General features: G+C 26.1%; 2 protein-coding genes across 4 annotated transcripts in view; both read left to right on the top strand.

The window, feature by feature from the left end:
• Rhp (GTP-Rho-binding protein rhophilin) overlaps positions 1 to 17,092 on the top strand; it is a 48,184-nt gene that overhangs the window by 10,776 nt on the left and 20,316 nt on the right. The gene's annotated exons all lie outside the window — the stretch shown is intronic.
• On the top strand, positions 9,495 to 16,901 carry LOC141529030 (uncharacterized). 3 transcript variants are annotated; one of them, XM_074245370.1, is made up of 3 exons: positions 12,682 to 12,921; positions 13,676 to 13,762; positions 13,996 to 16,901. In XM_074245370.1, the coding sequence occupies exon 3, from the start codon at positions 14,084 to 14,086 to the stop codon at positions 14,645 to 14,647; it is 564 nt and encodes a 187-aa protein (XP_074101471.1). In that variant the 5' UTR covers positions 12,682 to 12,921; positions 13,676 to 13,762; positions 13,996 to 14,083; the 3' UTR covers positions 14,648 to 16,901. The 3 variants fall into 3 exon arrangements, with proteins under 3 accessions (XP_074101472.1, XP_074101471.1, XP_074101470.1); XM_074245371.1 differs by lacking the exons at positions 12,682 to 12,921; positions 13,676 to 13,762 and adding an exon at positions 9,495 to 9,543; XM_074245369.1 differs by lacking the exon at positions 13,676 to 13,762 and having other exon boundaries at positions 12,683 to 12,921.

A 17,092-nucleotide genomic window follows, 5' to 3' on the forward strand; every position in this document is an offset into this window, starting at 1 on the left:
ATTACTGATTCTTGATTAGGAAATTGATTTATCCGCGACGGTTATTACTGCACTATAGTTAGACTTTGCGGTGGGCATAAGAGCGTTACAGCACTGAGATATTGAGAAGTATGCTGTGAAAAACAACCCGGATAATTACTAGTGGCTTTGTGATCCTAAAGATCATAATAATGACTTATTTTGATTTTTATTTATGTTTAAATGCTAAGGGGTTTAAATTATTGCTTATTCAAGGATGCAATTTAATAACATAATGCCGGTTTTCGTTTGTAATTACAATTACAATTACCTGATAATACAGAGTAATACAATATTGTGGATCGTTTATTTTTAAAGTGAAATCGGCGGGAGAATTTTTCGATTTAATTCGGCATTTAAATTTATTGAAGAATTAGAAGAACGGAATGAATTCTTTTGGTGTGGAAACAATCTTAATGGTGTTAATTTTATTGCCTGTAATCCGGTTAATGAAAATTCTTTGTTTACTTTGTTAACTTTGTCCACATTGAAATTTTTTTATTAACTCGCAATTTCTGAACAATGAAATTACAAAGGTAATTGCAAGCCTTCGTTATTGATGTTATAAAAAGTATTATTTTTGCACCGTATTTTATATATATTTGAAGTTAATCTCATTGTTTTTGAATACTTTATCTTTGTTGATGTATTTACACTAATTAAAATTAATTTTTTTTATTTTAATTCAATCACATGCACGGAGAGTTCAATTATTGACATTGACATTGCGAAAAATCTGTCGAACCAGCTGACAGCTGAAATCTTTAATATATTAAGCCAATATAAATTTAACAGCTGATAATAATTTTTTGAATTGTCAAAAACAACTTTTAAGATATTACATTTTTTTTTCAATCGAAAAATTTTTTAAAATAATTATTTGATTTTCAAATTTCAAGCAAATATTATTTTATTGTTTGTTTATTTCAAAAGACAGTTGTTCATTCTAAAATAGAATTTTAACTATGCACGTTATGTAGGAGCGATATGAAGCAAGATTAGTTACATTGACCAAGAATTAACTTTAATATGTATGGCAACTTGCAATATTCATTTTCATAACATAAGAATATTAATATAATTATGAATAATGGTTTACATATATCATAAATTTCAATATATAAAATTTACTAAAAAAACCTTTAACCTTTTAGCCATAAACAGTTTCGTAAAGCAGATAATTGATAATTTCAACAAACTACCGATTACTTTTACTAATAATATTTATATTCTTCATTGAATATAAACTTTGTCACCAGAGTTATAATTTGTGTTTAACGACCAGTCGATTCCTTTTCCATTGTATCCGATAAACTTCCGCAATTACTCAATACAATTCGATGGAGTTAACGTTTCTCTTCAATAATTTGTGACTATTTTATCATAAAATTTTATTTCTAAAGTATTAATTTCCGATTTCACTTCTTCCGCGATTGCTTTAACTTTTAAGTTTTATCCCGAAAAGAACAATGTAATATTCTTTTCGTTTCATAAGAAACAAAACTTGCCGATAAAAAATTTTCTGTCATGTAAGGCCATATCAAGCTATATATGACAGTAAAAAAAAAATTAAATATTAGAAATTTTTATTCTATATATTTAATATTTAACTAGCAACCTTACAATCACTGTGTGACTGCCGTGACTTGTGAACTATAAGTAAATAAAATTTTGCTTTATTAAATAATGACTTTGGTTAAATTGCACTGTACCTTTTCAACTATTGATGTTTTTAAAGATACAAGCTCATCCCGATGTTACATTCATCAAGAGCTTTCATTTGAGTACCCACATGCATTTTGATATATTTTTCATATTTACATATATATAAATATATGAAAAATTGATGTGGGTACTCAAATGATAGGTCTTAATGAGAGTAACATCGGGATGAACTTATATTTTTTAAAATGTAAGTTTTGGTCACAAAATTTTGCTTATTTCCTTAATAATATCCATTACACTAAAAATCAATGTTAGATAAGATCCCTAGTAAGGTAAAAAAATTTTTTTTTTTTTTTTATGATATAACATAAGATTGAACTCTCCTGTAAGGAGACGATTCAGCGATCATACGCCATCTGTCGGTGAATTCAAGTACTATTTTTGGTTGAAAAATTAAATATAGACATATGAGGCCATACTAGAAAATTTTTTTTTTACGGACATTAGAAATGTCAACAGACGTTAGACTAAGACTTACCGGATTTTCTCAAACCACTTTCCATGGTTTAAAATATGCATGACCCTATAACTTGCCGAGACTTTTACAACTTCTAAACTTTCTTGTCGGTAATTATTTCAAGTACCTGATAGATTTACATATGGAATCTCAAATTGACCGATCAAGGATAGAATCATAGATAAAACTTTCGAATGCATTACTACTGATTCGATAAGTATAAAAAAAAAATAAAAAGAAACATAAGGAAGCTAGGTTATTGTTTTTAAAATCTTTTAATCTTTATAGAGTATTGACTATACTATTTTTATTATTTTACGGTTGTCTCCTTTGTTGTAGTTACTACGCTTTTCTTATCTATATTTACCTTGAGGTTGTTGAACTACTGATGCTTGACGAAAGTGTTTTGGCTCAATGATTTTACAATATTTTTTTCGACGAAAGTGAAATTTTATTATTTACAATTTTTACGAATCAATCGAAAATAATTTAATTCTAATAATTGAAATAAACAAAAAATCACCTGGAAAATTTAAAGAGTCATGATTCATATTTAAATCGCTTGGACTTTAAATTTAAAAAATGCTCAATCATTCTTGATGTAGTCTTCTTCATGAATGATTTCAAGGACACCCTACTATTAACAATAAATTTTTTTCATCTACTTAATGAAACATATAATTTCATTTATGTGTTATATTATCCATTAACAACAATAAACATTAAACATTTGTGAGTATAAATAACAATTTACTCAAGAGATATTCTTTCTTAAAAACTTTCAAGTATGTATAATATAATAGTTTAACTATTTTATGAAAGTTACGTTTTCTTCATTCTTCTGATTTCTTAATGTATTTTATTTCCGTAAATGTTAATATTTACAATGACAAATCGAAAAAAATTTTACCACCATTACTTACCCTCAAATTTTACCACAAATATTCTGTCATTACTTCGAAATATTTCAAATAAAATACTTTTACATTTCACAACTATTCAAATTCAATTGATCAAAAATTTATTGAAAATCGTGCGAGTCAATAATTAAAAAAATTTTTTTGCAGTAATTTTTGAAAAAAAGTAAAGTTTTTATTGACCTACATTCCGTTGTTGGTATCAAAAATTCAATATTTAAGTTAAAATCGTGAGAGCAGTTCCTTGTTTGATTGCAATTTTCTCTATTATATTGAATAGCTACAATGAGAGAAAGAACATTAACAAACGGTATATCGTCCTCTTAAAAATTCATTTAATCGACAATAGAGAGCGTACCATATTTTTTATTCTCACATACAAACTATGAGAATCCTGAAAATAATTACATAATACATATCCCCGGAATTATGACCCGCTCGGTTTTGTTTTGTTATAATATTATTCGTCTGTAGTTAAGTCGCTGTATACTGTATATTCGTCCTGTCTACACACGCTTGTGTAAGTCATTTATATATTATTATTTGCATTTATTTATACACCAACAGTTATGAAAATTCATCATTCATTCAATGCATACCATCCGTTTTTTTATTCTCAAGGATTTCATGTAACATACATTTATCCTATTTATAAATTTATAACAATATTATTATTATATTTGTTATTATTATTATTATTATTATTATTATTATTATTATTATTATTAGTAATAATAATAAAGATATAAAAAATAATTGAAATTTATTTCGACAATTTTTGTTGAAAAATGTGTAAAGATGTAATTTTTTACTCAGTGTAAATTTTTTCGGTAAATGAAAAAATAATTTGGACAGCCCAGAACAGGATTCGAACCTGGACCTTTTTGTTACGTGCCAAATGCTCTACCAATTGAGCCATTAGTAATAATAATAATTATTGGAATAATAATAATTATTATTATTATTAATTTTTTTTTTTAATTAAATTCCGTTATTTTCACACATTTCTCTTTCGTCGCTGATCATCAACAATAATCTTACACGACGTTCCAGTTGAACAATAAATTGCAAAAATAAACTGGGTAATCGGTCAAGTTTTTATATAAGAAAATAAGTGGAGACAGTTGGCGGAGCAGAGAACAAACTTTCGATCAGCTATTTCCCGTATACCAATAGTATACAGCAAGTGTACGTGTAATACCTCTATCTTACTCCACTCTTTCTCTTTTTATTTTATTCTTTTTTTTTTTTTTTTTCAGTTAGTATAACTACGTAATGCGTACACGTATGTGTGTGGACACGCGCGACATTGCTCAAAGAATGATTGGCACGTTTTCCTTATGTTGACATTACTCTTTATACGTAGAGAAGGGAATTGAAAGTCCAGAATACAAATTAAATTAAATTTCTTGCTAACGAATTTCTTCAAATAAATTACTAATCTTCTCACTTTGATTCTTGGATATTACTTGTATCCCTTTTTCAGAAAACTTTCAATCAACTTTTGATTCTCATTATCATTTCTCTTTCCCATCACTTTTTTGTTAATAAAAAAAATTATATTGATTCTCAGTACACTTAAAAGATGATTCATTGTCAATATACGTCATTTAATGTGTCGAATGATTAAAGATAATTGATTGATTTATTTGTTTGTACACAGAGATCATAGCAGACTGTAAAAATTATACGTCAGTCGACATTAAAGATGAGTAATAGGTAAAAGTCTCTTAAAAACTATCAAATATAATTTTTTTATGTCCTGATATGTTTAATATGTCCATACGTTGCTTGACATGGCTTGACGTGGTGGATGATTTTTAATCGATTAAATCCTTCCAAAGTGAAATTTACTTCAAGAAGGATAAATAAAAATAAGAAAATATTTGCTATAGTTTGATGTAACAAATAAATTTCATTATTTGAAAAAAATTTAATTCATAGACTTATTCATTTCTACAAGTAGAATTTTTTGATAAATTTTTCCGGTAATAATTTATTTGTGTAGAAATTTTGAAAATTTCTATATCAAGTAATTTAATTAACATCAGGGTAATTTTTTCTAATTAAACGTAGTAATGTTAATGATTGATGATTTCTTAATTTTCACGTAAAGATTTTTCAGCAAGACTTAAAAACAAAAAAGTTTGGAAAATCCAAAAGTGCGCGCCTTATAATATCATTTTTTATCATAAAATTGATTAAAATAAAATACAAATACTTTCAAATCTTTTGCGCTATTGTCCACCTAGAAAAAAAGGTACTGTACATGTATTGTAAATAATAGTTTTAAATAATACTGAAGCGAACAAAAAAAATTGACTTGATCAGCTAAGTTTTTCGGCACACTGATAAAAAAATTAACTTGACTCAAGAGCCAAAATTTTTAACCAAGAATACTATTCTTGAAACAAGAAAATTTTCTTAGATCAAGAATAATTACTTAACTCAAGAATTTATTCTCTTGACTCAAGAAAATCATTTTCTTCAAAATAGTATTCTTGGTTCAAAATTTTGACTCTTGGTTTTTTAACATTTTTTTAAATTTATTTAAAAAGTAAAATGTCATAAGTATTTTTCCGTGACATTTATGTGTAAATATTGTTCTACAATCGCGATAGAAAATAAATGGAGACAATTTTAGTTCAAGAAATCGCTTGATTCTTGTAAGGCGAGTATAGAGCATAACTTCATCCGCTTCGCTTATGAGGCGTGCAATAATCTTTATAAAAATTCAGTTTAATATTGTCAAGTCGAAATTTACAAAAAAAATAAAATTTTGTTTCAATTGGTAATCCGGAGTAATTGGAACAAAATTCACTCCCAATTTTTTTAGACTATATGGGCTAATATGGCCATATATTGCTATTTAAAAATTTTTTTCTTGGCCAATGTATTAATTTTTAAATGAATGAAAATTAACGAAGAAAGGTTGAGGACCTATTAAGGAGTGCCGTGACCGCATAATTCCGATGAGATTTCTTTCTTTTCTCATTTGTGTACACATATCATATATATAAATGTCTCTTACAGATATGTTTGTATATGATACTCTCCAGCTTAAGACTCAACATCAACCTCTTCCTTTAGCTCTGCCTCTGCTTTGCCTACACGACGTAGATGACCGCATTCCATCTCGGTAATATACACCTATATATTAACAACACAACATGTCTCACACTTGATTTGTCAAATCCAACATATGTCCAATATATGAAGCATTGTGTATTATGTAAAAAGTATTAAAAAATTATGCCCGATCACTGCGAATAATTGTATGGACAAACTGTCATTTTGTAAAGAGAATAAATAACACGCGTATTTACAATACGTCTCGTTCATTATGTTATTCTATTCTCTGTCTGTGTCTGGCGGATTATAATTATATATGTAATTAGATATCTAATCTCTACATCCACGGTTATGTATTCCTCATTTGTATTATACGCTTGTGTGTATTTTATGTCTAGCTAATTAAATTCAACATTTTGTATATGGAAATTATTTTTTATCTATGAAAGATCTAATTCTGTTAATAATTATTATTAGATTTTGTAATCCCGCAGTCGATATCCTCAATACATAATTTTAATCCTTGTGCTTCAGCTCGTATATTATAAAATAATAACTTGCATGATTACTTTCAATTTAAACAAGTAAGTAAGTGAGGTTAAATGTATTACATTGAACATTGAAATCTCAATAAATTTAACCAGTAAAAACACGGCTATCAAATCAACAAATGTATTGTTATTGGATTAAGGTTCTTGTTTTTTATTATTCTTGCGGTCGTGTTTCATTGTCATCCAGCGATTGTTTTTTTTTTATTTATATTTATTGAACGATATTTTTCTTTTAATATTCTTATGTGTATCAAGTCTGATAATAACTTTTAAACAATATTAACTCATAAATTCATATTCATTTGTTACCGTGATTTCAAGGTTGTAATGATTTGATATTCCCATAGAAGGCTTGAAATGATTATGTATGCTCATGTGTAATTTTTCGACCAAAATAGTACTAAAAACTTCCGACAGGTGGCGTATAGTCGTTGAATCTGCTCCCTACAGGAGGGTTAAGTCTTGAAAAATAAATTACAAAGTATAAATTATTTTTTTGAACCTCTCAAGGAGCTTATTTGACATTGGATTTTTATTCAATTAAGGAGATCCATGCGAAGTAGTCAAATTTTCAAAAATTCCTGAAAATTTGTAAATTCTATTTACGTAGCCTTATAATTAATAAAAAAATTAAAAAACAGGAGGTTTGAAAATTGTAATTTTTGCATGTAGGTAAATGGAAATTCTACTTAACTACTAAATCAATATTTGCTTTATAAAACATGATTCTTAATATAATAAAATGCTTAATAAAACAAAGTTAATTCACGTAACTACTTTTGAAAAAAAAATAATCAATTACAATGTAATAAATAAATACTTATTTTATTTTAATAGATGAGCATAAAAAATTTTTCCATGGGTATAATGGGTCTTTCCTATATTAACTTCTTATTTTACTTTATGCTTCAATTTAATGATGCCATAATTAAGCGACGTAAATCAATTTATTGGTTATTAATTTTCCAATGACTGTCTATAAAATTTCTCTAGCTTAGAAAAAACGTCACTCATTATTTGATACCACTCACGAATGGTAATTTATAATAATTTCTAAATAATTTTTTGATTGTTTCTTAATCTCAACACCTTACGATATCAATCATTGATTAATTATGCATAAAAAACTTGAAATATTTACATCATTATCGTAAAATTCATCAATTAATGATCAGTATGTTTATTTTGATTATTTTAACAGCTATTACTCCAATCTATGATGACTTGGCAGTAAATTTATAAACATGTTAAGTGTATAAGATTTTTTGTTAAGATATACTCTCGATATCGGACAAAACGAATCAAAAACCAGTAGACACAGTAGAACGTAAAAAATCTTACAAAAAAAAATAATAATAATTTACAAATATAGAAAGCTAATCAGCAAATATTAAATAAATTAATAATGAAAAGGCCAACGCCTATTTTCTATTTCTAAAAAAAGAAATTTAACCACAAAATGGCTCTTACACGTGAGATGGCCGGCCTCAATCCTCAATTGATACTTAGTTTCTACGAACTCGTCTTATATGAGGTCACAAACATAAGTTAAATACGGTGCGCGGCATGTTATCTTAAATACGTCCTTATGATTTCCAACGCAACCTTGCATCGCTTTCCAATCTTAATTAGCAACAGCCTTGACACGTCACGGTACCTGTTAAGTGAGACATTTTGTCTCGTTCACATTGTACACATTCAGCGACACCGTCATTCATATTATTCTTATTAAATTTGTTTCAATTTGTTTCATTGTTACGGCATCAAATCTACGTCAACTTTCGCACTCATCGTTTCTCAACTTGAGTTACACGGCGAAACAAACATAAGGATTTTCCTATTTTTTCAATGTTAACATGGGAATTTTTCTCTATTAACATGATAGAAATATCCATGTGACATAGGAAAAATTCATTTGTCAATAAAATTTATGTAACTTAATTTAATAATTATAAATTTACATAACAATTTTCTCATTCGAGCACTTTTAGATAATTTAAAAGTAAAACAGTGATATACAGTCGATTTGTGATAAGAAAATTCGAGGAAATTTTTTTCAAATTTTGCTTTACATTCCGAAAAAATTAAAAATCCAGCAGATTATAGACGGTGTGGCTTAAATTGCCATAACTTTTTCAAAAATTGACTTATCGGGACGTTTTTTTTTTCGAAATTTTTTTATTAAATGTTCTTTTTGGGAAAAAATAGAAAAAAATTATTCGAACCTATCTTTATTGTTATTTTTTAGATTTTCCGAAAAAACTCCGAATTTCTCGATGATAAACATTTTTAATTTCTTTTTTCTTTCTTTCATATGAAACTTTGACATTTTCTACAAATATCCTGAAAATTTCAGAATGGGGTTTTTTCGATTTCTATTTTTTTCTAACTGAAAAAAAAATTTTTTTGTCAAAATTTTTATGTCAACATTGGAAAAATAGGAAAAATTCCTATGTTTTTTTCGCTGTGTAGTAAATACCAAGAATAAAAAAATGAAAATTATTAACGATCGAAGCTATCATTATATTTTCAAATTATGAATTGATGATAGCAATGTATAAAGAATAATGAGTGGATGATGATGGATAAATGAGCACCGATACTTCCGAAAGAAGATATAGATAAGAAACAACACTTGTCTTTATAGAAGAGAAGAGGGCCACTAACGGTTATCTACATGTTATATTAAGATAGGCCTTCACTCATTTTACTATTCTCTATCGTATTTCTCCTGGCGGTACGTTTAGTCGCTATGATATTTTTTATTTGCTCATACACGATCGCTAAATTACTAACGGACTAGGTGAGCTGTGTTACTTTTTATTTTTTAATCATTACTATACTCACAAAATTTTTTTTTTCTTGTACTCATTTTGTTACACCGTAACGCGCGAAAAATGTGGAAACAAAAATTACTATCAAGTTTAACCGGTTTATCGAGAGAATATGTAAATTATTCAGATTTTTATACAAAACTGGATTGATTTATATTTAGCAGTAATAAAGCGTAACATTTGAAATATACTGGTAATTAAGAGTGAAGTTTTTTTTTTTTATTTGGTATCAATTTCATCGGATATGGGTGTATCATTTGCACTTACATTTATAGAAAATGAAAATAAACAATTTAAGTATAACAAGTAATGAAAGTATTGGTATAGATTAACTGATAAAAAAATTTATTTAATGTCAATTTATTAATCTATTTAAAGCAATTTATGCATTTATTGAATATAACTAATTGTTTTTTTTTACAGTTAATAACTGTATGAAAAAAGCTTATTAAATATTAATTAATGATTATCATATCAGTATAATTCTTGACATTTAAATAAAGTAAAATATATTGATAAATTTTATTTATTCTCATTATTTTGTGAAAGTGGGAAATTTATTATACTTAAAATTTTTTTGTCAAGCATCGTAATTTTTCATTGCAATAGAAAAAACTTTTATTGACAATTTAATATTATTATCAATAAAACTTTTACTCTTTTTATATTCAAAAAAAAAAATTAATCTTTGACAGTTCGTAAATTTAAACGCGTTCCGATTTAATTATTATTGCAAACTTTTAAATTAATCTATATTTTTTTATTTATTAATATCCAAGAGATTAAGCAAAATTTCCGATATTAGCATTCGAAAATAATGTCAAGAGTAAATAGAGGTTAGGAAGTATGGAACGTGAAAGTATGTCATATTTTTTAAAGAAATTGTGCTTGGTTCAATGAAAGCCGGATTTCTATAAATATATGTACATTCAATCTGTTAAGGATGAAAAGTCGGTGTTTAATTGATACCTTTCAAATAAATCGATAAAAAATTATTTTACATGTTTCTTTGACCAGCCAAAATAAAATAAAAGAAGCCAGCAGGTCTTCTGGCGTAAGACAGGCTTACTAAGCCTCTTATGAGATAGAATTTGGTGATTACGCAGAACTATAAATAGTAAAAAAAAATCTCGCTAATCGAGCTTCCTTGAGCAAATTTCATTTTTTTCTTTTATTTATTATTTTTTTTATATGCATATGAACGTAAAAGATACTCTTCTATGTACTTATGATAACTACCTCTATATTGCTCGCTTAAGCTATTATTATTCACTTAACAATTTGTGACAATTATTTCTAATTTTCATAACTAACAGAATAACAAACCGTTATTTAGTTTTACAAAAAAGTAGTTCTGCGACTAAATTAGTGTAAGATACCAACTGAGCAATGTCACACAATCTGATAATTTATATAAATATCCATAGACGCGTAAGCGAAGCAAAAAAACTATCTGATAAAATGATGTAAATTTTTTTGCATTTTATTTTTAAGAAATAAAAAAACAACCCTTTCAAGTCAACCGTTTTAAAATTGCAGCCTCTTTCTATAGAGATTCTTTTAACCTTGAAGATCCACGGTTCCCGTTGCTTGTCATTCAATAAAATAACCCAAAAACAGAAAAAAAATTTTTTGCTTTGAATTCGTCCGTTTTAGCTGAAGTGGTCAATCAGTTTTTTCTTTCTCCAGACATCGTAAATAATTTTTTTTTAAACCACATTTTTTCACGCAAGATAAATCTTTGTGTTTGTAACATTCAAATAACAACTTATTATTTTATTTAACAATTTTAAATTATTTCTATAGTTTAAAGTTGAATTTTAAATAAAAAACTTTAACTCAATAGCTTCTTGATATTTTTAATGATAGAATACATAATTAAGGTATTTTTGAAATAAATCTCAAGAATAAGCATAGCTCACAGTAATATTACAGGGTATGACTAATTAATTGCGCATAAATCCATATAATCAAGTCAAATTGAGGAAAATAATTGAAAGATTATATTATGCATATATCACCTTAGCTTAAAAAATAAAAGGTTCAATTAAAAATAGTCTTAATAAATCACTGTAATTGTGATACATTCAGTAATGCATGATAAAAAAGAAAACAGACAAAATGTGCCAATGAAGAATACAATTAATTAATGATGTGATACGGGGAGGAGGATAGTACTTTGCAATTATTCATCGAGGCAGGAAGCTCAGACAAAACAAAATAAATAAACAAATTTTATTTAGCTTAAAAATTAAATCTAATGATTACTCTAAAAAAAATTTCATAGTAAATTAATTATTGTTAGAAAGCATTAAAGACCTTTAAAAGGCACAAATTTAAATTTAAATATTTCTAAGAAAATTAAATTTCATTTAAAAAATAAATTTTATCATTTTAATACGCCGAAGGCAATGTTTTCTTTATTTTCTTCATTAGATAGATGATTTTTTTTTATAATAAAATAAAAATTATCAAATATGACTCAATTTGACGAAATATATGAAAGTGTAACATGTTCATGGATTCTAGGCCCTTTCAAATCAATCTGGAGTGCTTCGAAGATCCACTCTTTTAATTTAGATGAAAAATATGAAAATATATCATGTAAGCAAACTATTCGTAACGTGATTGGTCAAATATATCATAAGCATAAAAATATATGCAAACCTTAAACTCGCGCGCAAATTTGAATTCTAGTGTAAGAAATAATAGAGAAAAAAAACTATCCTTCTAAATCTAATCATAAATAAATAAATCAAAATTTTTAATTATTGATTTAAAATTTATTCTTCGATATCGATCTAAAAATTCAGCTATCAACTAATTTCAACGTTTAAAAAGCTTCATTATCATTCTTATCTCTAACTCGTCAAAATAATCGCGCTATCTCTTAAAATGAGTATTATTTACTTAAATTTCTAACTTCTATCTTCAATAAGAAGATAAAAGGAAGGAATCGTGTAAAAAATTATGAATAATTATGATGAGTGTCTTTAAAAATATCATCCGAGGATAAAACAGAGCACTTTAGATCAGATCTATCGTGGATGATGCTGATGCAACCAAATATAGTTTGTTCTATACGTACGCATGATATACACTTACGACACAATATCTTGTCCGTTTTCTGGATCCGTGTACAGTAAGGTAGAGACGCGGTTGCGCTCAGATGGTGGGAGCTACACATGTTTAAAATAAACAGATGTTTCTTTTGTATTCTACCTACAACTGCATCCTTTAACTCTTTAAGTTTCTCTTTTCTTCTTTCGTTTTCGTCTTGGAAGTATTGTTTATAAATAAAATATTCACGTGAAATTTCGCCGACAACAAACGGTATTGAGTTCTCAGTGAGTAAATATTTAAAAGTGTTTGTTTATTATATTTAGGAAATAATATAATATTTAATTCTCGAGTTTTATTTAAATAAGACTGTAAGATTAATTCAAAACAAAACATACTGTGCGTCGTGATGTGCACTGTATAATGCGTTACATACGTTGTTTCTCTGCATTCCATTAAACCGCCATTTTTGAATTTTATAATAAGATCACGACAAGGTTTTTTATTAAATAAATAAATGTTTCATGAGAATTACATTGTGAATGCTTTTTTATTTGTAAAATTATATTTTCTTTATGCGTTTTTGACTAAAAAATTTTCTTTTGAAAACTTATGAAGTAAGAAGCTTATGAATTTTAAAAATGTGGAAAAAAGTTTTTGGAGCGGTAAAAATGATGACTGTAATATTAATCATTATTTTAAAATATTTATTTAAATGAATTTAAATGAACAAACTAAAAAAATAGCAATTTTAATTCCCGTGTGAATTTTTTTTTTGTAAATATTTTGATTATAAAATTATAGAAAATATGTAAATTTACTTTTTTAAATAAAATGCGACTGAAGATGAAATAAAAATGTATCAAGTTAAAGAATCACGATTTATAGCACTAGTTTAATTTTTTTTCCAATTTTTCGCGGTGTCTGATTCCGCGACAAAATATCTCCGACAAAATCTTATTCAGAAAAAATATCACAATACTTAAGCTTGTGACCATATTGTGCCCTTTTATCATGGATTTTGTGTGTGTTTATTCGAAGGTAGACTAACACCGAAGATATTATGTCGGGGGATGTTTTCTCGGGAGCTGAAATGTCGCGGCACCGTCTGAATTTGTTAATTTACAAGTACGTAAAAAAATGATACGGCCTTTAGATTGTAAAAAATTTTTTTTCGAGGCAAAAAGAGCTTAAAAAATGTAATTTTTTATTTCTTAGTAAATTTTGACATTGTTAAAATTTCTTCGTTGATTGTCAAAAAAATTTTTTTAACGCAAAATAATTTAACTAATTTTTTTTATTGTAAGAAGATATTTTTTTTTATTAAGAAGATGTTTTTTTTTTTAATGTTAATGTTGCAGAGATAAAAAATCGATTAACAAATATGGCTGTATGGTTATTAACGAAGATTAAAATCATTTGATTGAAGATAACTTTTGAGTAATTGTTATGGATAAAAACTTTAGCAATTACACATTGGACTTTAATTACCCGAGTAAGAGTAGGACTGAAGATGGTATCAAGGGTATCAAAGACGAAAGCGACGAAGAAGAAATATTCTTATTAAAATGCTGCCAACCGCGGATAGGCGACCCATGGTACAAATTGTACAAAAAATTATCGGACAGTCAGATAGATTACCAGTATAAAAAAAATGCAGTGAGATACTGGCGATCCTGCAAGAGTCTTAGGACGAGAAAAGTATCTGTCGTTAAGAATGCATTTAAGTTGGTAACCACCGAAGGTCAATTACAACGATGGGAAAAAGAAATCGTTAATAGTAAGCGTTGCCTCGAAAAAATGGATAAAATATCTGAGATAACTTTAAAAAAATTTTTAAACGCTCTCTACAAAAAACAGTTCCCTATTAGAGACCAAGATATACGAAGGTTGGCTCTAGGAGCTCAGAATATCATTGGGTTCTATTTTACGGTTGAAGATTCTTGGATTAAAGAGTTTCAAGAGTCATATGGAATTGTTAAAAAGTTTATTGACATTGAAGATCAACAATGATTTTTTTGGTGGTGCTCTGTTTGCGCAGCGTCAATAATTACTTGTAATGATTTAAGTAGCTGAATTAAATCTAAATATAATAAATAATAAGATAATAAATAATCAGGTGATAAAACGTGTCGAATAATAAGTAATTAATACTCAAAATAAGGTTAATAAAAATGATTCTGCCGTTACTTTCATTAATAATAGTCTATTAAAGTAATCAATGTTTAAAAAAATTAGCCACTGAATAAAGTTAACCCAAATGGATCTTAATGTTTTAGTTTGAATGCTCATTACACTTGACAAAAAAACTATTTATTTATTTAAAAACAAACATATGTTTTGCTGCAATTTCCAAAACATTTCAGAATGGAAAAAAATCATGAAATATAAAATAATTGAATTTTTTAATTATAGAGAATTTCACTCTAATATTAGATGAATTTTTTATTGAGTAAAAAACTATCGTAAATTTACAAGTGGGGTCTGCCATTTTAATTTTCGTTCTTTTGAACAAAATTTTTCTTTGAAAAAAATTTTTTTTTAATTACATAAAAAAATGAACAATTTAAAGAAACAAAAAAGTGATTGCCACAATTTTAACAAATTTTCAAAAAAATTTGTAAATTTTTTAAAAAATTAGGATATTTAACTTTTTTTTTTAATTGTTCGTTCTTAAAAAAAAAAATATATAAAAAAAAATGAAATAGAAATTTTATCCAAAAACATGTGAGCCAACATTTTTTCCAACTTTTGAAGGCAAAAAAGCTATCTAAATATTAATTTTTTTTTTGGAAAAAATTATTAAACATAAAATAATTTTCAGAGATAAAAAAGAATATTTTTATAAATTTAATGCCTACGGATATTGTCAAGTTTGAAATAGATTCTAAGCGATAAATTCCGGCGAAATATTTAACGACTTCGCAATCAAAGATAACATGATTTAGTGAAATAATAATCATAATAAAAGCCGTTAAAGGCAATAAATTAGTCTCTAAACACAACTGATAATTATAAAATATTTTATACTCGCTACTGTAATAAATTAACTATTAATTAGGTATTGCTATTGCTATTACTGTAACCATACGAGATTGAAATGAAAGTATTAAATATTTTTAAATATTTAATTTACTAAAAAAATTAATATTGTTAAATACATTTATTTATTGGTTGAAACATATTTTTTGTAGTCAAAAAAATATTCAAGAGTTAATTGTTTTAGATAAATATTGAAGGATTAAATAACTGAATTGAAATTATGATTTCGCAAAAAAGTCTTTTGTGAGTGCTAAATATTTCTGCTATGACTAGTATAAATAAAACACGATTCATTTAATTAGCCTTGAGTGATTTTATGAGTAATTGTTAATGTTAATGGTGAGGATACACGGTATATGTAAAAAAAAAAAGTAGTTTATAAAAACTTCTAAATGAAACGATATTTATTGACTGAAACACGCACAAAAAATACCAGTAAATAACTAGTGTGCTTGCTACCGAAAAAAATTTAATGATAGTGATTAAAGTATAAGTATAAATACTAATGTATAAAATAATATAAAAACACGGCATTTAATAGTCGTAATTTATAATTTATAGTTTAATTTATGTATTGGTATGAAAATAATTCATAATTGTTTATGATTAATCATCAAACTACAAAATTATAGTGAGAAAATTTTTGTTTTAATAATTGTGATTACTGATAATTATTATTTAATTTTAAGAATTGAAATTATCAATGTATTCATGAAATTTTGTTATTATAAAAATATATTTTTTTCTGGGAATCATATGTGTATTTACTCATGAATATACTTACTTATATAATAAAACACGCATAAAATTCAAATATAGAATAAAATACGATTGTCGTCATCTGAATAAACATGCTATAGAAAAAATTTTCAATTAAAGGTTGAAGAAATTTTTTTCAACGAAATTTATTCTGTATTTTTCGAATAGTTGATGTTTAATTAAAAAAGCAATAAAAATTTCCTCCAATTTATAAAAAACTTTTTTTTAATTTGCGCTTACGAAAAACAAAAAAGTTAATTTTATTTACATAAAATTCGATGTAAAAATACGAAAATTAATCGGAAGCTTAATTAGAAAATGATGCTTGGAATAAAATTAACTAAATATCCGAAGATAATAACCGCGAGGCAATAACTAAAGGCTGTGGAATTGATAATAAAATAACCACGCGATAAAATACGTGATTTATTGATTTTTAATATCTATTAATAATAAGTATTCATTAAAAAATAGTAAATCACTTTTATAACTATGGAAATTATATTTTTAAAATCCTGCTAAGAAAATTAAAATATTTTTTTTTAAAGAAAAAAAATTGTTTTGTACAGTAGGAAACTATTAAAAATACACAATTTTTTTTAAATTTAATGTTCCGTAAATTATTTTAATCAATGATAAGAATTCTAGTTCTGTTTA

Source organism: Cotesia typhae, unplaced genomic scaffold (genome assembly GCF_013202065.1).
Source record: "Cotesia typhae breed Kobodo isofemale line unplaced genomic scaffold, CoteBio_Ctyphae contig_44, whole genome shotgun sequence".
In the NCBI taxonomy this organism is placed as follows: domain Eukaryota; kingdom Metazoa; phylum Arthropoda; class Insecta; order Hymenoptera; family Braconidae; genus Cotesia; species Cotesia typhae.